Source organism: Corythoichthys intestinalis, chromosome 10 (assembly GCF_030265065.1).
Source record: "Corythoichthys intestinalis isolate RoL2023-P3 chromosome 10, ASM3026506v1, whole genome shotgun sequence".
Lineage (NCBI taxonomy): Eukaryota > Metazoa > Chordata > Actinopteri > Syngnathiformes > Syngnathidae > Corythoichthys > Corythoichthys intestinalis.
The window spans coordinates 9211816-9238692 of record NC_080404.1 but is presented as its reverse complement, the minus strand read 5'-3'; the positions used below and the strand labels follow the sequence as shown (position 1 = coordinate 9238692).

The 26877-nt window shown below is 39.4% G+C and overlaps 1 protein-coding gene across 1 annotated transcript in view; it reads right to left on the bottom strand.

Annotated features, from left to right (window-relative positions):
* The window catches only part of lrrc1 (leucine rich repeat containing 1), a 79770-nt gene extending 57709 nt beyond the window's left edge, over window positions 1-22061 (bottom strand). The window contains exon 1 of the mRNA XM_057847849.1: window positions 21472-22061. Coding sequence (XP_057703832.1) covers window positions 21472-21630 — 159 coding nt within the window. The 5' untranslated portion in view covers window positions 21631-22061. The remainder of the gene's footprint in view (window positions 1-21471) is intronic.
* Between the last annotated feature and the right edge of the window lie 4816 nt (window positions 22062-26877).

The following is a 26877-nucleotide window of genomic DNA, read 5'->3' as shown; positions in this document are numbered from 1 at the left end:
TTTAATTTCCATAGTTAATTCACAAGTTATCACTTTCTGACAGCACATTTTACTTCTGCTTTCAAATATTTACACAGAAGTGTCCAACTGTCTTTGTAAGGCTATGATGAACTTGTGGCACTACAGATTATCAGTGCCGAGAAGAGATTTAAAAAAGAACCACTACTGCTCTCCAGACAGAGCAGATGTCTGATCACAGTATAATAAGCAGTTTCAAATAAAACATCAAATGTAACCTGTAAGTCAGACACAAAACACAATTGTACATTATCGCTTATTTTTGAACCCGAGTCAGAGTCACCTGATTTTGAGAATCTGCCGATACAAAGTCCCGTTCCAATACAAAAAAAAAAAAGGTCCAAACATGTTACAGTACGATACGGTTTACAGTTCTACAGTTCTTCCTCTTTTTCCCGGAGTGTTGCGGAAGTATAAAACGTATACAGGTAGTCCCCGGGTTACGATGTACTCAACTTATACGATTTCGACTTGACGACGCCGGAGTCTCGTCCGCCATTTTGTCTCCAGTCGTTTTTTGGGGGGGTTTTTGTCTTTTTTTTTTTTTTTTTGGTCTTGAGTGTGTGTTTGAGCTCTGTATACGTAACAGCTGTCAGGTTACCCTGCAAATATTTGTGTCGCCAATAAAGCTGGGTTCAGACCGCAGATCTTAATGCACGAATCTGATTTTTTCAGGTTTTCCAACTCCAGTGAGGCAATAACTTGACAGTCTGAACGTGACAAGTCGCATAGAAGTGGACCATTTCAAATATGATCTGGGTCACTTTCATATGTGGTTTAAATCCAATCTGGACCACATTTTTCCTGAATGTAGCGGCGGTCTGAACTGTGAAGTCTAACAAATCGGAATTCATGCTGCAATTACGTCAGCAAAGAGCGAGAGCGGCAGGCAGGATGGCAGCGATGTAGCTGTGCATTAGCGCCTAGCTTGAACTACGCAGGAGGCGGGCGTGACCACAGTCATAATAAAAAATAAGATGAAGAAAATGCCTGATAAGCCTGATAATGTCCTGTTTTCTCTCTGTGCGCCAAATAAGCAGTACTTCAGTATTGCTTACATGGCCGAGTAGGAGCAAATTGGCGCACACGCACACACATAATAAGGCTTATGTGTGTGCGTTATGCACGCACAGCGCTTGCATGCGTTTTATCAATCCATATAATCTTTGAATATAAGACTAAATGGGGATTATTAATGTCTGTTATTTGTGTCCTGTTTTTGTAAATGAAAATATGATTACCCTGGAATGACGTACTACCAACATGTGTAGTCTTTTGCTTTGATGCTTCTGCACATACGGGTCAGTTCGCTTCACGCGTGTCAGACTATGAGTTAGTGCGCATGCGTAATACTTGAACGAGCTCAATGGACAAAGGCAGTCTGAACTGGCACGCAAAAAAACATGACAAAAAATAGGAATTGTGCATCAAGACCTGCAGTATGAACCTAGCCTTAGAGGAGCTTTTCTCTCACTAAAGTTAATTGGAAATGTACATGAACCACAACTTATTTTTTTTTGCATGCATTGCTTTTGTTTTGGCTTGGTCTTGTTTTCATATGAAGTAATTTGTTTAAGTTTCTGAAACTGTAACAAGCAAACATGCATGCATTCAACACAACTGCACAATACACGCCGGTATACAAATACCATTGAGACACCACACTTCAATTGAGCTACAAGCGATACTGTAAGTATAAGTTAGCTTACATACAGCAGGACTAATTAACAAATTTCGTTCAATAGCTTTTCCCTATAAACACACATAAACTGCATATTGACAGGTTGATATAGATGGACAATACATACAGAAATATAATTTCCCAGGCAGAAACGTAACAGCACTAAACAGCGTCAATCCGACCAACAAGCTGTGTACTTTGCAAGTGAATGAGCCTGTGTTCCAAACTGCGTCTCACAAAAGATGCAATGAATTATTATGACCTAGGGATGTCCCGATCCAGGTTTTTGCACTTCCAATCCGATACCAATATTGTTTTGCACTTCCGATCCGATACCGATACTGGCCGATACCGATACCGACCTATCTGACCATGTGTTAAAGTTTAAAGTTATTTAGCCTCCTTACTTAGTTGTCAGACTGAAGAAGGTTGAAAAAGGTTTTAGTACCCTTGATAACAACTGGCTAGCTGAATTAGGTGAGTTTGAATAACACACAACGGTTGGTAACAAGAAACTGACCTGTTTATTCAGTGACAAACACAAAACATTATAAATAACAAACAGAAATGGCATAGTCAGTCAGTAAAACGTGCAAATAATATTGTAAACTGTCTTAAAAAAGCAAAACACACCAACAACCTCAGTGGAGAATCTCACAAATCCCCCAAGCTATTAGATGCTTTTAATGTTTCGTACATTAGTTACAAAAATTGTATAAAAAGCCTCTCAGGTTTAAATAAACGACTATTTCAGTATCAAGTTAACATTTTAAATCAGTAAATAAAATACTCAAGTCCCCATTCTGTATCAGCAGCTTTAAACTACATTCAATTCATTTAATTTTGCGAATCAACTGTTAAAGTTGTTAAAATTGCTCCCGTTATTCCATAATTTCCCTTCTACTTTCGACATGTTAAAGTTTTAAAACTGTTTTGAAGATAGATTCAAGTCAAGATTTTGCCGATTTAGGAGTATTTTAGATAAAAAGTTAATTATGTTCGCTTGGAAGGTTCACAACAGCCTACTAGGGAAGTCTTCTGCTTTAAGATGGCGGCTGTTTACTAACGCATCTGGTTTTCAATACTTCAATGTTGCTAACACAGTCGAGTCTGTCGTGTAGCATCTGGTTCTATATACATATGATATCTATTATCTCTAGTAAAACGACATTGAAGTAGTTTGTTACGGCTGTCAGCAGAAGTCAGGTATTCTTGTGTTTTTTATCCAGCGGCATGAGTTGAGCTAAAGCCGTGAGTTGAGCATTGGCATTACGCGGATCTAAGACAAGTTATGACGCAATGAGAAACTGACCGCATTGCGTCCCGAAGACCGCACTGTGAATTAATTCCGCTTTACTTGACATATTTCAATAATCGGAATTTGGATGTTTGTGAATCGTTCTTGAATCTTCAGCGGCCGAATCGCGTGTTGGATGGTACGTCTTTACTCCCGTGAGATAATGGCTCGTCATTAGGCCTGAACGATATTGGAAAAAACTATTGTTGCGATTTTTTTTAGGTTTGCAATATATTGCGATATTATATTGCGATATTAAAAAAAAAAAAAGATCTATCTTTTTTAAATAAATTTTCACTAAATGACTTGAATAGCTGTTTGGAAATACTTTACATAACACACCGTGACCACAGTGTATTCATATAATACCGTTTAATTTGTGAATGATGAAGATTTCTGTATGAAGGTATCCAGGAAGTCATGTCTGCACAAAATAGATCATTTATTGAATACAATATTTTACACTTCAACAGCAGCAAATAAATTAAATGATAAATAAAAGAGCAGGTGCATTAGTCCCCTAAGTTTTTGACAAAATATAACAATAAATAAAAACTTCTGTAAAATAACAACAAAGTTGTCAACATATTTGAACAAAAATATTAAATATTACAAATAAAAAAGCTGTTCACGAACTACAACAATAAATAAAAACCTCAGTAAAACAACAAAGTTGTCAACATATTTGAACAAAAATATTAAATATGACAAAAGAGTTCACAAACTATAACAATACATAAAAACCTCAGTTAAACAACAAAGTTGTCAACATATTTGAACTTAAATATTAAATCTGACTAATAAAAGTGCAAGTGCATTAGTCCCCTGAGTTGTTTACACAAAATATAACAATATAAAACTGCAAAACGGCAACAAAGTTGTAAAAATATTTCAACAAAAATATTAAGTATCAAAACTTTATGTGCAGCTGTACTATATATAGTTATTTGAAAAATACGGTTTACAATAAATTTAAATATAAAAGAAACAAACTCAATTTAACTTGTAAATAATTGAACTGAATAACTGCAAATAACTGTGATGAATAACAGAACCATTTTAACTCCCAAATTTCCTGCCTTCCTGATAGCATGAATAAAAAAGAAAAGACATTCCTTCAGCTGTGTTATGTATTTGTCTGCATATCGTCCACCTTCCTTGCTCAGCAATTCTCAACTGGGTCTCATAGGTTTTTGGCCAAGACTATTAGTTTATCCACTATAGCAGGCTTGAGACAAGAACGTTGGCACTTAACAATGTTCCCACCTGTGCTAAAAAGCCTCTGATGGGGAGCTCGTAGCAGGAATGCATAGATACCTGCGTTTTAAATGGTCCCACATGTTTGACAGATTACTTCTTGTTGAGGCAACCATGGCGAGGCACTGTCGACAGGGCTGTTTTTTTGTCCCTTATAGTCTTGTTCTTGCCAAAATACTTCCAAAACTCCTTTTGGATACAGTCTTCCTTGCTCCTCCAACGTGTTGATTGCTTGCTTTCACTTTGAGAACGGGCCCTCCTCCCTCCGCTCTGCTGTTCGGCCCCTCCTCCCTCCACTCCGCTGTTGCAGGGGGAGGGGGAGGAGCCGATGACTTGCTGGAGAGAAAGAGAAGCTGTGCGCTTTTTTTCCCCTCTCCTTCCTCAAAACAAACGTTTGTGGATTAAAAAAAAGGAAATTAAAAAACTATCGCACGTCCTTGCGATGGGACTATTGCACATGCGCACATCGCGATGGCGATGTTTAAACGATATATCGTTCAGGCCTACTCGTCATCCAGAATGAATTCATCGGCAATGACTCTTGTTACTCCCTGGGCTTTGGGACTGTCGAGTGCCAGTTTGTCACACATAGGAAAAGTTTCTGCCAGTGTTAGTTGCGTAGGACCTTTCTTTTTGTCTTCGGTTTTCTTGACATACTCCTCATATTGTTTGTGGTGGTATTTCGCTAAATGCTTGATTAGGTTGGTTGCATTAAAACTTCTTACAGCTTTACCACTACGCTTGACTTTATTGTGGCATATGTTGCTCTCTGCCTCTTCGTCTTTGTCGTCCTTTAAGGTGAAATTATCCCACACAGCTGACATTTTTACCGATAAAGTCTCGGTAAATTGGGAGACGGTAATGTATATGTAGTGTGTTGAAGGTGTGCCGTAAAATGCGGACTGGATTTCAGGGAAACCGAAGCAAAAACTGGAATGGATTATGTAAATCGGTGCTCTGGAAAACCCGGACTGGACATTTCCAAAAAAAAAAAAAAAACTGGACTGGAAGTCTGGATCGGAATTTTTCCCGTGTTCCTATCCGATACCGATGCGCATTTTTTTGCCCATATCGGCGTCCGATCCGATCCAAATATCGGATCGGGACATCTCTATTATGACCACAAGGTGGCAGCAACATACTGTAAAATATCAACTGGCTCTTAACACTGGCATCTCTAGCTAGCACAAAGTTTTATTTTAAATGGAAAAATTTGATCTTTTTCACTAGGGATGTGCGCGACTAGTTGTTTAATCGTTTAACGGCCTACCATATTTTCCACACTATAAGGCGCACCCAAAAGCCTTTAATTTTCTCAAAAGCTGGCAGTGCACCTTATAATCTAATGCGCATCATTTATGGATCAATATTGGTTAATTATGGCAGGAAATTCCCTTGAGCGCAGCTCTATCTAGTGGATGCATAATGCAACCCCAACCCCCACTTACTACTACTACTACTACTGTGCCTTGTAATGCAGTGCACCCTGTATATGAAAAAACGTTTTAAAATAGGCCATTCATTCAAGGTGCGCCTTATACTCCAATGCGCCTTATAGTGCGGAAAATACTGTACTCATATATATCGTAAAAATCGTATTTTACTAGTGATTTAAACGCAGCATAATCAGGCATGCAAACTGGTTAGGGGTGAAAAAGGTGACAAAGTAACATGGACACACGGCATGCACGGAAAAGTGCATTTCATAGTGCAACCAGAGACATCTGGAATTAAACAGAGGACATAATAATTTAACATATACAAGTCTAAATCTCTCATCCTGAAATCAGAACATATAAGACGCATTAAGTAGCAAATTATACAAAATCTAAATTTTAAAAAATACAGTATGTCCCATTTGCATTAAGCAGAGAATGGCTGTACAGCATAAAATATGAATTTACAGGTACAGTATAAATTCCATTCACTTAACTATTATGTGTGAGAGAGAGAGAGAGAGAGAGAGAGAGAGAGAGAGAGAGAGAGACAGAGAGAGAATAAAAAAATGACAAGTCTTCAAAAGCATTAACTGTAGTGATCATAACTCCCATGGTACTTAACTTCGATTGATTGGGCATCATACTGGATAAACAGAAGTACACCTGTAGGCTGTTTTATGAATGGGGGTGTGTACAAACAGCGCGGGAATGGGGGTACTTTCAAATGCGACCTGTAGCGGAGCTCTCCGGTTTGATAAACTCTCGATGGCTAAACAAATGAAACGACCTCCACAACAAGGCAAAACTCTTCCCTTTCTGTGATTATCGGAGAGTATAGAGGGGCCTTAAATAACTGGTTGTCAAAAATAACTGGTGACCATTCAGAACTTTACTAACAAAGCCCTGAACATGACTTGTATGGAAGGCACTCGTTCATCACTCTAGTTACCTCATTGCTCATGATTTTTTTTTTTTTTTATCGTTAACAAGTGCTTTACAAAGGGGCCTTAAATAACTCATCCCAACCCCAACTGGCGACAATTCAGATCCCAAGTGACGTTCGCTAACTTTACTAGCAAAGCCCTGTGTGAAAGGGGCTAGTTATCCCCTCCGCAGTTAGAGCTACCTCGAGTAACTGCGTTCTACGAGGCGGTGAAATATCGAGGACTATCTGAAGTCAGTTATTAAGAAATTAAGCGAATACTTGTGTTATAGACACCATTACAAACGACACAACTGAATTTTTTATGAAGACTATTATAGGCCATCACTCAAACTTTTAGCTTTAAGAAGTTAACAATTTTTGACATTAATCCCTTACCTTGCCGCAATTTCCAACGGGTCCGGGCGAGAAACTGGGATGGAGAGGGGTTCCGCCTCCTCATTGCTGATTGGTGATAATTGTGCTCCCGTCTCTCACTATTGTCAGTCATTTGTTGTCACGAGAAGAGAGTGGCGGTGATAGGTCTAGGTCATCGGACTAGAGTGTAGTTTTGAGCATGGACTACGGTTTTGAAGTTAACGGTTTCACTCGCTCGTTGACAGGCCCCCCCCCCCCCGCCAAATTTTTTTCTCCTCGGATCTACGTGATTCAGAAGAATTACCCATTTTGATTTCAAAACGGCAAAATTTCGCCGAAAGGTGGCAAGTTTGCGTGCTGGATAATGCATCTTGAGCCCCTTACAGACATACACTGAACTCCAGTTAAGTCCCGAGATTTAAATGGGTAGCCCTTACATCTGAAAGCACTTTCCCGGGTCGACTGACACGGAGATGACGCTAACATTAACAGAGTCGCATCCTAGAACGACTTCACCCGGACGCGGCATGCATGACAAAAGCCGGTTAATTCCCCGGTCACAGCGGCTGATGATGTACAGTGAATATCATGGCAGGTCGATCGTCATTTCCTCTTTCTTCGCAATAAGACGAAAAGTGGAAAACAAACATCGCTTATCATCCACATGGCAAACTGAAAAGATGGCAAAATTAAACTGGAAACAAAGCAAAATTAATTTGCTACTGAATCTTACAGCCAAGGAAGAGACAGCCCATCGTCCATCCTCAGAAATGTGTGGTTTATTTTGTTGCTGACCAAAAATGACGCAAGTTTTGGCAACCGTATCAGAAATGTATTTGTATTTTAATTTTTTCCTCATTATTCAGTCAGTTTTTGTTGCATCAATAGAATTTAAATATATAACTAGTCCTGAATGTTTGGGCTAAAGTAGCTCGAAAATACACAAAACCTTTGAATTTTAAACTTTTGATTAATATATGTATTAAATTGAGAGTTTTCTTGCTTATAGACTTGTCGACTAGTCGTAAATAAATTCTGAGTCAGCAGTAGTCAGCAGGGAAATTACCGGTAGTCGAAATTCCCATCTTTTCAACATATTCCGTTCCTCTAAAAAATGGCCTGATCGGCCCGATTTCCAATCATATGATCACTCTAAAACTGCTACATGTGTAATTCAACTAAAACAACCCTTAATCCTTCATCCGGCAAACATGCATAGTGTTTGCAACTTTTAAAATGTTTTATTTTTGCAACAAAAGCTTCAAATATCAAAATGACAATAGCATCAAGGATTCCCCCACTACTTCAGAGTTTTTCCAATGCAACTTTACCGAGTCAGCATATGTTGTTTTTGCAGCACTGTCAGACAGTCAACTGGTGACAGCCAACATAATCAAAAGCAAGAAATAGCCAACCGATACCCACCCACTTCAGAAAAATGCACACCTCAAAAGAATTGTTTCATGGTGGCGCTCAAATCTGCTTGACAACAAGGCTGACGTTTAGTTTGCAAGTTCAAACCTGTTCTTCCTGTTAATCAATTGGCTCCACGCCCCTTTAAAAAAATTCTATCGCGTGCACCGCAAAACCCCATACAGGGTGAGTCAAGAGTTAAACCTCTGAAACCCTAAGTCAATGATTAAAATGTTTCACCTTAAGCACCGTCTGTTTGGGGTCAAGAAGGAGAAAACGGCATCAGATGGTTACACAGTACATAACTAAGGTTATTACAAAAATGTTCAGTATAGTATTAGATGGTTTGAAATCTAGCTTCAAGATAAATGTCAGTTTAGGCCAATTAAGACACTAGAGTGAAGAAGGGCAACACATACACTATAAACTGCTTATTTCCGGATAATCTGCCATCATGATTGTCTATGCATAACTGACAAGCATGCCACCCATTGGCCCGCTAAATCACCGTCTAGGCATGGGACAAACAACCTCATAAATTCAGGACAATTGTGAAAAATGCTTATTCAGGCATGTCATTACAGGTTGTCCCCAGGTTATCAATGAGATCCTACGCTGGTGACGTAACCTAAATTTCCGCGTATATCAGAATGAACCCTTTAAACCAATTCATAGGTAACTTTTCAGTTTTGGTGGATTTTAGCAGGTGCACAAAAGCGTTTGTTTTGCCATAAGAAAGACTGTGTTTCCCATGATTGTCGTAAAATCCTGATCTCCTGGTCGCCTACAAATGGATTGAACAACATTTCTGTTTCCAGCGGCTGTGTGAAGGATGAATAGTAATGAGGAAAGGTGTGTGAAATTTCCTATTCTTAGATTATTTGCGATTCAGCTGCTCAAGATTCGAGAACGATTCACAAACATCCATATTCCGAATTTTAAATATGCTAAGTAAAGCGGAACTAAATTACAGTCAGTGTGGTCTTCTGGATGCAATGAGGAACGGACCAAGAGTAAGCATCCACAACTCATGCTGCGAAAGATTAAAAAAACGCCGACAGCCCCTACAAACAACGCCCAGTTGCTACAAACTTCGCCCGTGTTGCTACAAACTACGCCCACATAATGCTATGATACTGTAGATATCACATATATATAGAACTAGACGCAAATTGACTGACTTGCCGGCGTTAGTAAACAGCCGCCATCTTTAAGCAGTAGACTTCTCAGGAAGGCTCGGTTGTAACGAACTTTTTATGTAAAAATACTCCTAAATCGGCACAATCTTGACTATAATCTATCTTTAAAGGATGAAACAGTTTTAAAACTTTCACATGTCGAAAGTAGACGGCAGGGAAATTATGAAATAACGGAAGTAATTTTAACAACTTTAACGGTTAATTCACAACATTAAATTAATTGAATGTAGTTTAAAGCTGCTGATACAGAATTGGCGGCTTGAGTATTTTATTTACTGTTAAAATACTATTTGAGTATCAAGTTATCTAAGCCTGAGAGGATTTCTGTACTATTTTTCAGGCATGAAAATGGGTCAGGGGTTAAAAAGGTGAGAAGGGTGTGGAGGAAATATATTCCAGTACACTGTATTGTACACCCCAACAAAATATTGAGCTCTGTCGACCCACACTGTGTTTCAGCAGGGCCATGCAGAGACCGGTGGAGGGGTGGGTGCTCGTAGATCAAAAGGGGCACATGAACAAGTATTTATCGTAATAGACCTTAAAACAACATAACTTCAATTTTAACCAGCTTTAGATAATAATTGGCTGCGACTGTGACATACTTTAATTGGGAGGGGGCAACAGTGAATAGAAATCAAAACTGTCATCAACACTTTCTGGCTGTGACTCAGTCAGTCTGCCTCTTTTCTTCCTTCAACCTCTGCATCAAAACTTCCTTCCTCAACTTGTTCATCTGAGAACAAACCACATCAGATGGTCACTGAGCCACCAACAGCACAGTTTTCTTAAAACTATTATTTCATTATTATCCATACTTAACAACTCTAGCACCTAATGATTAATAAAGCAATGACATAAAAATCTTATAGAAAAATAACATTGTAATTGTGTTTATAATTGGATTTAATACCCGACTATCCTTGCAAACTTGTTCTTACCAGGTCTGCTATTCACCCAGCTGATGAGGTATCCACTGCCTTTAGCAGCCTCATCTAACTCCTTTTTTTTATCCATCAATCTCCCTTCCCTAAGACGCATGTCTATGTAATGAAATATAAATATTTAAACAAACAAACAGACTCCCCGGTGGCTTTTAGTTTTAAAGCTTTCTTAATTTCTTTCTCACTCAATAACGATGGAGTTAGATTTGTGTTTTTATTATTCAATCAAAAAACAAAGTTACTTCTATCAAAAACAAAGTTGCTTCAATCAAAATACAGTATATACTTTTAATCCCAAAAAGTAGCTTCAATAAAAAAAAAAAAAAGTTTTTGATTGCAATAATAAATTTGAGACAAAAAAAGCATTTGAAAACTATTTTTCTTGATTGAAACAAATGTTTCCATTTAAGTAATGTTTTGCGTTTGGGCCACATTTTGGCTAGGACATTTGTGCCTTTATTATTCAATCAAATAAGTTGCTTCAAACAAAAAAATATATATAAAAAGAAAAACTTTGCACATGTGCCAATCACCGTTTACCAAAGCCTGAGAGGGTTTGAGTAGACTCACTATGAAGCTTTTAATAAAGCCAAGCATTTTCTAACTACTTTATTCTTGTTTAAAAATAATTCGGTGGGGCAGTAACATGTTTAAAACTTATCATAATTCTTACATTTTGAAGTGCTTGAAAACCATTTATAAATGATACAAAAAAGTGAAAAAACATGTCTTATATATATATATGTATCTTTTTTCCAATGTAAAATCTGAATAAATGCATTGAACACGCACAAAAAAATGGGGGGGGGGTGCTACTTCGCGGTTTTCACTTATTGCGGCGGGTTCTGGTCCCCATTAACGGCGAAAAACGAGGGATCCCTGTATTTCTGAAAAGCTTTAAGAAGCAGGACTCATTCCTACCACTCGTCGGGCCGCTGTTGTGCAGACACCGGCCGTCAGCTCAAATCCAAGCCGAAAATAACGCGTCTCCGGCGGACGACGGGAGCGATGTGAGGCGCCCCCTCCATCCGAGAGAATGCCGCTTAATTTGACTCAACAGTGTGTTTCTTCGTTTATATTACCGTTAAATACACAAGCTTGACGCCAATTTAACGGGAGCTATTTTTTTTCATGGGAGATTTGGCTAGCTCTGGCAGTGTTCAACGCAAGCTGCAACGAATGGCAGTAACTTTTTTATATCGCAAAACGTGAAACGATTGAAACCATTACTCACCAAATTCAATCTGCTGGCAAATACAGGCAAGTGTGTATGCTGCGCTCTGGTCTGCCCCGATGTGGATAAGGCCTGCTTTTTAGCTTTGCAATGCAACCGAAGGCTCTCCGAGCACTCCATGTACACGCGTAAGGAGTGCGCGCGTTTGGAATAATGGAACGCAGCTTGGGCCGATGATTGGTTCTCGTCAGCGAAGCATCTAGAAGGATTTGCTGACTGTGTTCTTAAGTGCTCAGTTTACGTAATAAGTTAATCACATGATGATAATAATAATAATTAAATAAAACCTCCCGACCCCCCCCCCCCCCTCCTCCCAAAAAGAATTTCTACTCGGATCTACGCAATTCACGTAGGTCGCCCTTTTTGACTTCAAAACGGCGAATTTCGCCGAAAGGTGAGAGATTTTCATGCCTGATTTTTGTAACTAATGTGCGAAAAATTTAAAAGCAGCTAATTGCTAGCGTGGGGGGGCATCAATAATCGATTTATAATCGAATCGTAACCTCTGAATCGGAATTGACTCGTGAGGTGCCCCAAGATTCCCACCTCTAGTAATGTAATTAATGTCGGTAATTAATCCAGTTGTGGCTAAACAACAGCGTACGTATGAAGAAGCAACATTTGATTTTGTACCGTATCTCCACCTGAAGTCAATGGCACTGACGAGTTTGGTTGGGGGGGGGGGGGGGGGGGAGATTTCACGCAAGCGAGTGAAAGCTGGACCAATGTTTATTCTTGAATGTCCTTTTATCCTGGTAGTCACACTTTTTTCTTCGGGGCAGTTTACATGGCGACTCTGCGACACAAAGACGCAATGACTGAGTAGCGGACTCGCCTCGCGTGCATATGGTGTCAGCAAAGACGGAAGGCGAAGACGAAAAATTCTGAATCCTGCCTCCAAAGTGGAAGAATCCGATTGCGGGGCGTTGAGGGGGGCTTCCTCGGCATGCATATCAAAGGCTCCTGCGGCGCGAGACCACGCCGTTAACGTCAGCACTCGTACACGTCATATTGGGCGTACGCAGCGGTGCTACTAAACATTAAAAACAGCAAAATATGGCGGAATGTCGGCTTTAATTTACTGTTTTAATAATATTTTTAAATTAAATATGTTGAACGTTTCAATTTTTGTGCCATTTTGAACAAGATAAAAATGACATTGCTTCGAGTGGGCGGGCATATTTTTTTCCGGGCTGAGGGAGCTTGGTGGGGTCAAAGTGCATCATTCTCTGTCGCCCTGTAAATCTGCACTGCCCCCTAGGGCCTGGCATGAATACTACATCGTTTTCATGCGGAATTGCGACATTGTTCAAATGGAGATGCAAATGCAAATTTGAAATTTTTCGTATTCTCGGAGAGTCACCATGTAAACAGCCCCCTATACGTCTCCTCGGACGAAACTCGTCTCTTTTGTTGTTCTGCCATCTTTGCAGAATTAGAGCAAAAGCATTCGTATCGACTGTTTTTATGACAAATGGGGAAAGGGGGAAGTGACGTATGCCCTAAAGCAGTCAGCACATTTGTAGTTTTTTTGTGTTCCTGCCACCCTTCTCAAAAGCGATACAGACCCCTCAAGATATAAAAGAGATCGCAATCAACTAGTTGTCAGTTGATATAGCGTCACAAATGTTACAAAAATATTTTTTAAAACGGTTGAAATGTTACCTGGTGTTGCTTTAAGTACCCCTAATTCTCAAAATAACTATCCAAATAACTACTACACGTCATTGTACTGTCCTCGCCAAAACATTGGCGCTAAGTCCTAGCTAGACAGCGAGCTAAGCTCCGAAATGACAATGTTATATATGTCCGTGTGGTTTACTGACTTTAATTAGCTGCTCTGAAACTAAAATAAAAACGAAATTAAATCAGTTTCATCTTTAATAACAGCAATTCAAATTTGCGTTTATAACTAACTGCTGATACAACAATAACAAGCCACACAAACAATTAGCGTGTATCAGTTAGCGTCTGCACATCATCAAAAACAATTACATAAACTCACCCCAAGGAATTGAATACAATTGAAAACACACACAAAAACAGTACAAAAGGTGTTATACACAGGTGATGCCTCTGTGAAAGCTTCACAAGCAACAAATGTGAGCGCATGCTTTCTTTCCCCTATCACTCAGCTACGCGACTTCTTCATGGGAGCGAATGCGCTCTACCTCATGTGTGCGCGTGTGCTCTTCTTCGTGTGTGCAAATATGTTCTTCTTTGTGTGTACATACGCCCTTACTCGCGTGTGGCAGTACTAATTGCTCTATGCTTCTTCCTGTGCCAAAATAAAAGCATGCATCAGAAAAACAATACAAAACAATAGTCGACTTAAAAAAATTTTTTTTTTAAAGATACATTTTGTAACCTGGTTGAAGTGGAAGGCTTATGAAAGAATGATGAATCCCAAGACAGAGATGATCAATCACTCAAAGGGTTCCTTTTTTCACTCTAGTGTCCCCACAGCATGACTGTAATTGCCTCATCTACATCGCATTGATGAAAAAATACTATGTTGTGGTCTACTCTATATTCAAGCAAGTATGAAGTTGGTCCAAAATAAAGTTCTGGAGGCGTTACCATGATGGATGCCAAGTGGCCAAACTTGCCTAGGAGGAATTCCCCTCTATTATGCAGAAATATGTACTCACGCAAATGCATAGGTCAATGTGAGTTGTTCTAAGACAGCAAAATAAAAGTCATTCAGTGCTTCGGTATATGAAAGTAATTAAACCAACAAAAATAATGTTTGTATGCCAAATGACGTGATTATATGATTTATTTAGTAATAACCTTTATTCTATCTAAAGCAGATGAAACTATCATTTAGACAGCCCCTCCCTCTCTTTTTGAATTGGCTTTATTAAATGATTCACTTGTATGAATATGGCATTGATACAAGCGCCACACCAAAAAAAACAATTTGAGGTCATTGCAGCGCTCAAGGTTTTACGTGCTTGTGAATTTTTAATCTGAGGAAAACAACAGCTCCTTGAGACGAAAAGCGCCAAGCAATGTTCGCTGATCCATCTCAGAGGAAAATTCATCCAGTTTATTTCATGAGTTCACTCACCAAGCATTGATGACATTATTGACATGCCAGAGAGCACGATTAACCACTTCCCTTCTTGGGCATGCTACTAAGAAACCCATCATTATGCTGAACGTGCATAGAATACTTCTTAATTGGACCCACACATTGCTCCATTGTCACGTGGTTGAGTAAAGGCGGTCTTAATGACAGCACACCTGCCGACAGCATAAAAGTAATGTGTAATTCACACTTGACAGAATAGTGCCTGATAACATACTTTGTGTCCATGTGATGCACCATACGGCCTGTACTTTTCAGCTCAGTGATTTGGTAATAAAAAATATTAAAAAACATCCTCCTCAGTTTAATCAGACCAGCCACTTGAGTTATAACTCAGCGTGCATTTATAAGGAACAATTGTAACTCAGTAGTAACATTGCAAGTAAAGATGCACGATAATATCGGTTACCGAAAAAAGTCATCACGACTATTTCATATAATGTTCCAAATTTTTAAAAATTAAGTAAAATGCATAGGGTATGAGAAAGGCCGGAAATTCTTGTAAGGCTGCAACAACTAATAGATTTAAAATCGATTAATAAATTAGTTGCCACCTAATTTGATAAACGTGAAGTTGTTCAGCTTTACAGACAGCAAACAAGGCATTTGTGCTTTTTGAAGCTTTTTACTTCCTTCACTTTTGACCATTTGTAAAGCTATTACGCACATGTACACTTGTATCCAAAACGACACGCATTTTAATAAAAAACTTGACACAAAACAATTGGTGTTCATACCTGTATCTTGTCTGATCAATATGTACATTTAGTAAATTATATCAGCCTAATTTGCCTAACAAATATCAGCTAGTTTAAATGGTACGAATGCTAACGTATTTACAATTCTCATAGCAAATCGCTCACACGTAACTCCACAAAGTGTAGCTGTAAACTTAATTACAAATGCATAAACAAATATATATTAGCAGAAACAACTTACAGCCTAAGTGGGCCAAACCAGAGCGCAACTATTCTTTACCCATGTCAGATGTCTGAGTCTGCTTCTCAGTCATACAAGGTGACAGTCCAGCCAGACCGAACGCTACCACCAGAGGGCAGTGATTTACTTACAGGGTTAATTCCGACATTTGGGTTACATCACCAGAGTAGGAACGGAACTCGTTCGTAACCTGGGTACTACCTGTATATACGTCATCATTTACGCACTATTTGCCAGAAGTCATCTGAAAAAACATTTTAAATATGAATTGTTCCTTCACATGCTTTATTTTGAAAATCACATCGGTTTTCTTGTTGCACGCACAACAACATGGCCTGACTACATCGGCACGGAGTTTGAAATCGGGGTAAAAATTCACGGAAAGGTTTTTCAAGTTAATGAATGTACAGTAATTCTTTTTAAGCCTGTGAAAAGGACCTTAATATTGACATTGATGTAATGTTTAAGTTCTTTGCAACGTGTCTTGTAACAGAAGGTTACGTGACCCGTAACAGAAGCACAATTATTTTTGTGGTGATGTAGTACGTCGGAGTATTACGGAGTCCCTAAGGTGACATGAAAGAAGAAGAAAAAAGTATTAGAGTAGTAGAGTATTAAGGCCAAATTAAAAAAAGGGAAAAAAAGAACTATGAGATTAAAGTCGTACTATTGCTACGAGGAAAAAGTTATATTATTACGTAAGGGTAATGTAGCTGTAAGCTGCTACACACTTTCCATACATGTACCTTAGCTGGGGCTACGACAAAGCATTAGTATAAATCCTTCAATTGATTATAATTGGATATAGATTAGGCAAAACATTAAGGATTTCCTTATTTGTAAAACCGATTCTAAAAGACAAGATGGTTTCAATAGTGTTGATTTTAACGGCGGCGGCAACGTGCTACGTAAAGTACGTAGCTAGGTATACAGCTACATTAGACCTACGTAATATTACAATTTTTATTCTCATAGTAATCGTTCGACTTTTTTTCCTCGTACTACTACTACGTGAATAAAAGCCCTAATATTACTTAGGGCTAATGTACAGTGGTATGTAAAAGTATCTGAACCTTTTGGAATTTCTGCATAAAACCACAATCCAATGTGATCTGATCTTTATCAAAATCACACAGATGAAAAAACTGTCTGTTTTAACTAAGCACCCATTTATTGGTTTTCATATTTTAATGTGGATAGTATGCAAACAATGGCAGAAGGGGAAAAAATAAGTAAGTGAACCATCACATTTAATATTTTGTGCCACCCCCCCTCCGGCAGCAATAACTTCAACCAAACGCCTCCTGTAACTCCAGATCAGTCTGGCACATCGATCAGGACTAATCTTGGCCCATTCGTCTTTATAAAACTGCTGTAGTTCAGTCAGATTCCTGGGATGCCTGGCATGAATCGCTGTCTTTAGGTTATGCCACAGCATCTCAATGGTGTTCAAGTCTGAACTTTGACTTAGCCACTCCATAAAGTGTATTTTGTTCCTCTGAAACCATTCTGAAATTGATTTACCTCTGTGTTTTGGATCGTTGCCTTATTACAGCATCCATCCTCTTTTTAGCTTCAACTGTCTGACAGCCTCAGGTTTTCCTGTTGCAAGTTGTCCAGGCCCTGATGCAGCAAAACAGCACCAAATCAGGATGCTCCCTCCACCATGCTTCATGGTGGGGATGAGGTGTTGATGTTGGTGAGGTGTTCCATTTTTCCGCCACACATGACATTCTGTATTACTCCCAAACAATTCAACTTTGGTTTCATCAGTCCATAAAATATTTTTCCAAAACTTCTGTGGAGTGCCCAAGTGCCTTTTTGCGAACATTAAACGAGCAACAATGTTTTTTTAGACAGCAGTAGCATCATCAGTGGAGTCCTCCCATGAACACCATTTTTGGCCAAAGTTTTACGCACAGTTGATGTGTGCACAGTGATATTGGACTGTGCCAGCGAATTCTGTAAGTCTTTAGCAGACACTCTAGGGGTCTTTTTTTACCTCTCTGAGTATTCTGCGCTGAACTCTTAGCATCATCTTTGGTGGACAACCACTCCTTGGGGAAGAAGCAACAGTGCCAAACTCTCTCCATTTGTAGACAGCTTGTCTGACTGTTGCTTGATGAAAATCCAGACTTAGAGATGGTTTTGTATCCTTTCCCAGCTTTATACAAATCAACAATCCTTGATCGCAGGTCTTCAGACAGCTCTTTTGACTGAACCAAGATGCACATCAGACAATGTTTCTTATCAAGACAATTCTTAATAGGTGTGTTTTTTTTATTGTGGGCGGGGCAGCTTTAAACCACTCATCGGTGCCTGGGCACACACCTGACTTAAATTGTTTGGTAAAAATTGTTTTCAATTGCTCTTTAATTCTCCTTAGGCAGAGGGTTTACTTACTTATTTTCCCCCCTTCTGTCATTGCTTACATGCTATCCTCATTAAAATATGAAAACTTATAAATGTTTGGGTGGTTTTAGTTAAGGTTTAGTTTTTAAATCTGTGATTTTGACAAGGATCAGATCACATTTGATGGTGATTGTATGCAGAAATGTGAGAAATTCCAAAAGGTTCAGATACTTTTTCATACCATAGCACCTAAATAAGCAGCTACATACTTTATGTAGCAACAATATTGAAGGCATCTTGTGTTTTAAAATCGCGTTTACAAATAAGGAAATTCTAATTAATTCTTAATTTTAAATCCAGGAAAATCAAGTGTTCCCAGGCAGAATGCAAACTTTGTAAACACATATTTGTTATGGTTCTTAATAGAAAAAAAACAATGTTGTCCAAAAAAAAAAATTCTTATTTGTCATGGTATGAAACAATTTTGCCGCGGCACGACCTGGTGGGTCTGTCCAACTCCGATGAAGCCCACCACCGCCAGAGCTTCAAAAAATCTTAGAGGAAACCCTGCGGCAGGACTGTAAATAGTGACACTAGCGGAATAAAGACTAACATTGCAAATCCTATTAGTAGTATTCAACTTAATCCAGTAGGCCGGGGTCGAATGGGGCCAAATTTGTGAAACCAATCTCAGGGGTCTACAGATTATTTTGCCATGCATTATGTTACTAACCTTTGATTTATCACAAGGTTGTCAAATAGTGTCCCATCGGGTATATGGTTTTTACACTGCACACTGAAAAAGAGGTCATCTTGTTGATCTAAAACTTTCAAAGTCTGGCAGGAATTTTCCTGTTTCCTCAGAATAGATAGGATATCACCGTTTTATTACCATGACCCACTTTGTACACATCTCTTCCCAGTTGCACTGCAGGCTATAGTGTACTTCCTAGAGATGTTCCTGCCACATCACATGACCATGTTTTCTTTAGAGTGGCTGAATATCACAACTGAGTAAAACGATCAATACAGTCCTTTTGTACAATAATGAGGACAGTCGCAAATGTTATGATAGACTATCATAGACTTCATTTCCTATTGACATGACACTTCGTCATTCTTTGCGTCACGCTTTAACAGAGGGGGCCGAGCTTCATTTAGTAATAGCCAAAGACGGCACACGCTCATGTCGGATTTAAGCTAGTTTTACTTACAATTGAATTTAACTACGAAAGCTGTACCACATACAAACAGGAAGTATTGTTTCAGGAGTGATTTGTTTGAGGATTCAAGGTAAATATTATAATTTTTGTACAATGCATGCGTGATTGAAACATTTATTCGCAGGAATTTTCTTCTTTGTTTACACATGGAACTGACTAGCCTCATAGTTGGCAATATTTACACGAAATAAATGCTACCTGCACGGTTTCTTTGCTTTTAACCAAGAATCAAGACTGTTTTACGTCCATATCTATGAAGAAACCGGGGATTTGAGCATTTATTCACAAGAATTTTTCCAGAAAAGCTCTTTTCACGCCAGGCGGCTGCTAGCCTCATTCGCTAACAGTATATAGTGTATAATGAAAATAAAGGGATATTCTATTCTATAATAAGTTGTGATTGTATATGTATTAAATATCTATTTACTAGGGCTGTCAAAATTATTGCATTAACAGGCGGTAATTAATTTTTTAAATTAATCACGTTAAAATATTTGATGCAATTAACGCACATGCCTCCGCTCAAACATTAAAATGACAGCTCAGTGAAATGTGTACTTGTTGTGTTTTTGTTTTGTTTGTTGAGTTTTGTCGCCCTCTGCTGGCGCTTGGGTGTGACTGATTTTATAGGGTTCAGCACCCATGAGCATTGTTTAAGTAATTATTGGCATCAACAATGGCGGGCTACTAGTTTATTTTTTTTATTGAAAATTTTACAAATTTTATTAAAACGAAAACATCAAGAGGGGTTTTAATATAAAATTTCTATAACTTGTACTAACATTTATCTTTTAAGAACTACAAGTCTTTCTGTCCATGGATCGCTTTAACAGAATGTTAATTATGGTAATGCCATCTTGTTGATTTATTGTTATAATAAACAAATACCGTACTTATGTACCGTATGTTGAATGTATATATCCATCTTGTGTCTCATCTTTCCATTCCAACAATAATTTACAGAAAAATATGGCATATTTTATAGATGGTTTGAATTGCGATTAATTGCAATTAATTTTAAGCTGTAATTAACTCGATTAGAAATTTTAATCGTTTGACACCCCTACTATTTACATATTATTTATGATTTGATTCTGCATGTTTTCCTCAAGTATTAAGTTTCTGGTGTTAAATGGAGGTATTTATTAGCTGTTGAAAACTTGCAGTAAATTAAAAAAAAAAAAAAAAAAAAAAAGTTGCTATTTTGGTCAAAAACGTATATATATATGATACGTAAAATATTGCTATTAATCCTGCATTTGGTGATTTTTGTGCATCTAGTGCAAAATCTGAGACTTTTTTTGCCATTTTAAGTTGTGTTGTATATATTATATATATGTTATATAGAAAATAATCTCTAATAAATAATTTTATAAGGGAACGACTTTAAATGTTTTGATGCCGCTGTTCATGGAGACTCATATATAGCTAAGGTAAATGCCAATTTTGGTTTTAGGTTAGTAGCAGCTTTGGTTTTGTAAACATTTGAATTTGAAGTTTTTGAAAATAGGCCCTCTACGATTCGGCCCCGTTTCCCGTGTCATGTTAATAGTTTATGAAGTCTATGATGTTATTTCTACAGGCAACTTGTTCACGTGTGATGAATTGGTGGTGAGTTTCAAACACCAAGGCTATTTATTACATTCTGTTGACAGCTCTTAAGATGTTTATAGACCCAAACACTTCGCTGACTTGAATTGTTAGGGTTCTATAGACCATTTAAAGGTTTATACAAAGAATTGTCTGTTGCATTGCACGGGACAGACACAAAAAGTCGGGCCTCTGACTGACAACAGTGACCAAACAGACATGTTTGCTCTTAAAGGCCACAAACCTGCATATACGTGCAGTGTAGTTAACCCGTGGAAAATTTTCACCTCCACGGGTTTGCCTGCCTTGCTGATCTTGCGTAATGATTGTCCCCGTGTACCAGTGCATTCTCACGGGATGGATGGATCAGCTAGGCGGACTGTTGTTCCGTGTCACCTCTACTTAAAACTCACTCAACCTAGGACGCCTTTTAGTGTATGTGCAAGCGGGAGGAGAGAAAGGTGTGCGGAAGAAGCTCGTCGCTTGCTTACCTTGGGCAAGTCTCGAAGTTGGTTGGCGTCCAGTAGGAGCTCCTCCAAACTGCGTCCGTAGCGGTAAATCTCATCTGGCACAAAGAGCAGCGAGCAGTGGCGTCTATCGATCATCTCCACATGACGGTTACACCGCCACAGGGGGATACAGTGAAACATCACGGGGGTGGTGCGGCTGAATGTCGTACCCGGGCGAGAAACAAACAGTCGAGTTGAGGGGAACGCAACAGATTGCCACGACGGGACCGTCCCGGGTGGAACTAAAATACCGCAAAGCGAAACGAACAGGTGGTTCGCAGCAAAACTCCAGCCGTAAACAAGTCCAAGGTGGCGTTTGTTAGGTGACGACCGACATGGGAATCACTCTCCGACCGTCCGCCGTCACTTTGCTTAGTTTGAAGGCACCCGCCTAACACCGCGCCGCCGCCACCGCTGAGACACCGCCGCTTTTACCGCATAGAATCCGGGCTACATCTCAATCATGCTAGAGTGAAACAGAACCGTTGCCGTGTCTTCGCGTAGTTCCCGGAGTTAATTTCCTCTCGCGTCCAGATTCTGACCCGGAACATTCACTCCCTCATTCCAATCCTACGTCATCACTCCTGGCGGCTCCTCCCTTCCTCCCTCCCTGGGCCGCCATGTTGGGACGGAGCGGGCCCGCGGCAAGTTGGCTGGGGCACCCCACCTCTAACCCTCCCTAACGATTTATTAAAGTGACTATTTTTTTGGTAATTAAAAAAAAAATGTTAACATGTAGGCCACAATATTAAGATTGAGTGTGGCTTAAATGACCCAAATTTTGTCAATTATAAATAAAAGTTATTTATCATTTTAGATATTTTTAAATGAATAAATGCAATTATAATGTAATAAAATGTTACTAAAATAAATACAAAGAAATAACTATATTGGATATGTAGATATTATATAAACTACCCAGAGAGCAGACCGACATTGAATAAACGTTGATTTTCCATCAAAATCATCAGCAAGGGGGTAGGTTTGGTCTCAATATTGATAGGGATGATATAACAGCATAACCTGCATGCACACTTTTTGCTGGGGATGGGACATTAAAAAAAAAACCATCAGATTGGTGTGAAAGGTTGTATACGGCGGTCAGGGCTACATTTCTCACCAATAAAAACCTAATTAATTGATAGGCTAAATGATTAAGAAACTAAATCTATATTGACATATACAAACTTTCACACTGCAAATTCACAGTAACGTCTTAATCTGGTATTTTTTCTTAAATCTAGTCGAATAATTTTCTCCATTTTTTTTAAAGTGTTCAAGGCTAGTTAACAGATTAATATGTCAGATTTGTCCACTTACTTTTAGTAAATATGACTATTTGTTCTAATTAAGCCCATACATCTAAACAAGCCCATCGACGGGGGGGGCAACCGGGTATGTTGTCCCGTGCCTCAGGACCATAGGGGCCCCTGAATGACCCTTAATTTATTTTACTGTACATTCATATATGTATTTGTTTTTTATATATTTATATATATTTTATCCTTTTTTTTTGCACAATGCCCCCCCCCCCTTTTGTCTTAGCAGAGAATGGTTTGACCCCGCACTGGCGCACTCAAGCAAGCGGGAAATTAAAATCTGTCATTGTTATAAACTGTAAACATGGCGAGTTGTCCTAAATCGGGTGCGCAGAAAAGAAAAGAAAAAGATGATCTTAGAGGTGAATGAGAAAAAACGAAGTTTTTAGAAGGGGGACAATAAGCCAGAGAAGTAGGGCTAGAGTTGGCTGTGGACGGTGATGTCGGTAAGTGAACAACAGCCCCTGTGGACGGTGATGTCAGTAAGTCAACAACAGCCGCTAATGCTGAATGTTTGTATTCGCGATCAACGTGACCAAAGCCCGATTCGAGTCTGTCACCGGCTGCTTGTAGCCTATTGAGCTGCTGTATGGCAAGACATGCTGCTCGCATTGAGCCGAGGAGAGAGAAGGTGATGTGAGATCATGGATGTATGTTAGTCTGTGGGGAGCAGGTGCACGAGGCTGAACAGACTCGGGTCTGGCGGCTGGATTTATCTTGGATTTACAACCCACTGTGTATTATAGCAAATGCTAATGTAACCGGTGTGTCAGCACCGCCCCACATTCCGCTCCCACCTCTGACTAGGCTGGGACGCGAATCCGCGTGCCACGACGCTTCCACTCGGCAGGTAGGGACGCTAACCACTGCGCCATAAAGCTCGAGCCAACGGCACAGCCGCCAGCGTCGCTACATGAAGGAATCGGCAGGGAGGTTTCCACGCTCCACAACGGATCTGTGTGTACCCGTTACACTCACCCTCTGAAACCTTCGCTGCCGATCCGGGTTCACGGCACCACTGTACGAATACGAAGCACACTGTTACACACATGCACACACGTAGCACACTGCGACGCATTTTCTTGTCTTTGCCAGTGACTGTAGCCTGAGGAGAGCAAGCCTTCAGATAAATGAAAACAATAAACTACCGACGCGCCACCATATCACAGGGCAGGCTTAATAACCCAGCCATGCTCTCCATTGAACGTGACCTTGCTCAAAAACTGGATTTCACTGATGTTATAAATGACTTTGCTGTCAAAAAATCTAGGTGCATCACTGTTTGAGGGCTCGATAACCCCAGAGATGTGGAGGGGTCAGGCACAGGAAGTTTAATTATACTGTTTTGTTGCTTAGCAGGCAGCCATAGCACTCTCAGTTGTATTGTATTGTAGCCTACATGGGACAATAGATGGAAAATGTTTGTTTATATTGTGTCACATAACATTACGGTCTGTTAAATTAGTCTCTCCGCCTCAAATTAAATGATTTGAAAATTTACAATGTCATTGCTTGCAAAACATTAAAAGCATTGCATATGATGTTGTGACAAGCTGGTGGCAGGGGTGGGGTGGTGTGGTGGGGGCCTATAATGGTTTCTTGTCCGCGGGCCCCTGCAAGTCTGTTGACAGCCCTGCATCTAAAAGTCACAACAATATCTATTCTTGAATTAAGAACATTTCTGACAGTTTTTTTTTTAAGACTAAATATACAAACATTTCTCTTACTACCACTCAAAGTTGTCTGTTTAAAGCAGGCATGTCCAAAGTCCGGCCCAGGGGCCAAATGCGGCCTGTGGTCAAATTTCTTATGGCCCCCAGCCTCTGTCATAAAATCAATAAAGTCTGGCCCACACACAGACTTTATAAATTGGTCAGCAGTACTGCTACCAGCATATGAAGTATCTTACACACTAAATGCAGCTCCTCATTTTCCCACTAAAAGGCAGCAGCACTCTAAGCAACATTACCCCGTGTGACCCTTTACTCCCAATTTTCTAAAATGGCGACAATCAACAACAACAACAAAAAAGTTGACTGCGACGGCCGACGCTTCAAGGGTAGGTGGAAATTGGAATATTCTTCACTAAAATACACACCAACTGTCTGCCTCATTTGCATAGAGACAGTCGCTGTTTTTAAAGAGTTCAATGTGAGGCGATATTACCAAACAAGACACGCTGACATGTACGACAAGATTACAGGGAAGATACACAGCGGGAAATTGAAGCTAGTTTAATTTCACAGCAGCAGTATTTCGCAAGAGCCCGACAGTCGAAAATGAACGCCACCCAGGCTAGTTGCGAGATTGCTGAAATTATTAATTAAAAAAATAAAGCAAATGTGACACACAGAATAGCTTGCTAAAATTTGCTTTAATATATTATTCTACGTAAAGGACATCAGCCAAGGTTGGCCCCCCACATTTTTACCACACCAAATCTGGCCCTCTTTGCAAAAAGTTTGGACACCCCTGGTCCAAATAAATTAGATATAACTAAAAAAAAACTTTTTAGTCAGGCAATAACAAAAATAAATGAAATGGAGCCTTCCCTCAGGTAAGGCACTACTGCTTTTGTCCACAAGCACAGCCAAACTCAACAAAAATGAAAGCTCCTTTGGGCTGCTTTAAGACTACATAAATAAAATAAAAATGAAAAGTGGGGAGAAGTTCTTACAGTTTAATTAATGTAAACATTAGGAAACATCCAGGAGGATATTTCTGTCAAAATTAGAGTCCTCCTCGAGTTCGAGAAATTTGCACAGATTAATGTTATGCTAACTCTGATGCATGTTGGCCTTTTAGTGGCAAAATTAGTGGTGTGTTCCCCACCGACACAACATGTACGTTTTTACAGTACTTACAGTGGCTGCTGCTAGCAGGAAAAAAACTTCCAATATCCCTTGTTGTATTTGTGTTGGGGGGGAGTGAATGCGTGTGTGTGTGTGTGTGTGTGTGTGTGCAGGGGGGGTCAAGTCATCAGCCAATCAAATGTGCATTTGACGGGGAAAAAAATGGATTGGCGCATTCAGCAAGTGAAAAGGAGTCAATGTATGTCTGAAAATAATGAAAATAGTGTAATTCACTTAATAATGGTACAATCAATTCTACCCTTACAACATATGGAGAGACAATCTAAATAACCTATATAACTGAAGTCATTATACAGTGCATATAAGGTTGCTTAAAGGCTGGTGGGGACAATTTCAGCATCCTGAAAAGTTGGTAGTGCTATGTCCCAACCGTCCTTATGCAAACCTGCGCCCTTGATCATCAGTATGGTTGACGTTGAAATTTTCGACGTCAAGTGACGTTGAAACAACGTTGTTCTATGGTATGTCCGGTGATGGTTGGGTTAACATTGTTTTATAGTTTGTGAACTAATGTTGACAAATAGTTGATTTATGATTGACCGGGAAATACGATTGAAAGTTATTGAATTATGGATGAGCGGGCGTTTTGGTCGAAAACATAACATTGATTCAGGGTTGTTCTAGCATTATTAATAATGGAAATGACGTTTAGGGTTTGCAAGGATTTCAACATTGAAACATCAATTGAGGGTGCAAAAGTGACGTTGATTCAATGATACAAGATCGACAGCAGCATGTTGATGCAACACCTTTTCAACGTCGGTCTGCTATCTCAAAAAAATAAAGGGAACTCTAATGTAACAGGTAGATCTGAATGAATGAAATATTTTTCTGCGATTGGCTGGCAACCAATTCAGGGTGTACCACACGCTGACCCCGCCTACTACCCGTAGTTAGCTGGGAACGGCTCCAGCACCTCCGCGACCCTCATGAGGAAAAGCGGCATGGAAAAGGATTTTTTTTTTTTTTTTTTTAATTAAAGCAGCACTAAGTAACTTTTCAACCTTTATAAAATATTTTCATAACATTTGTGATATGTCAACTGACAGCTAGTTGAATAACACATGATGACAGGGCAACAAGAGACAAAAAGTTTTGTCCGAGGAGGAAAAAAAAAAAAAAAAAAAAAAAAGAGGCTACCAGGGTATGCAGAATAAACATTGGCCCGGCTTTCACTCATTGGCATGATGCCCCCC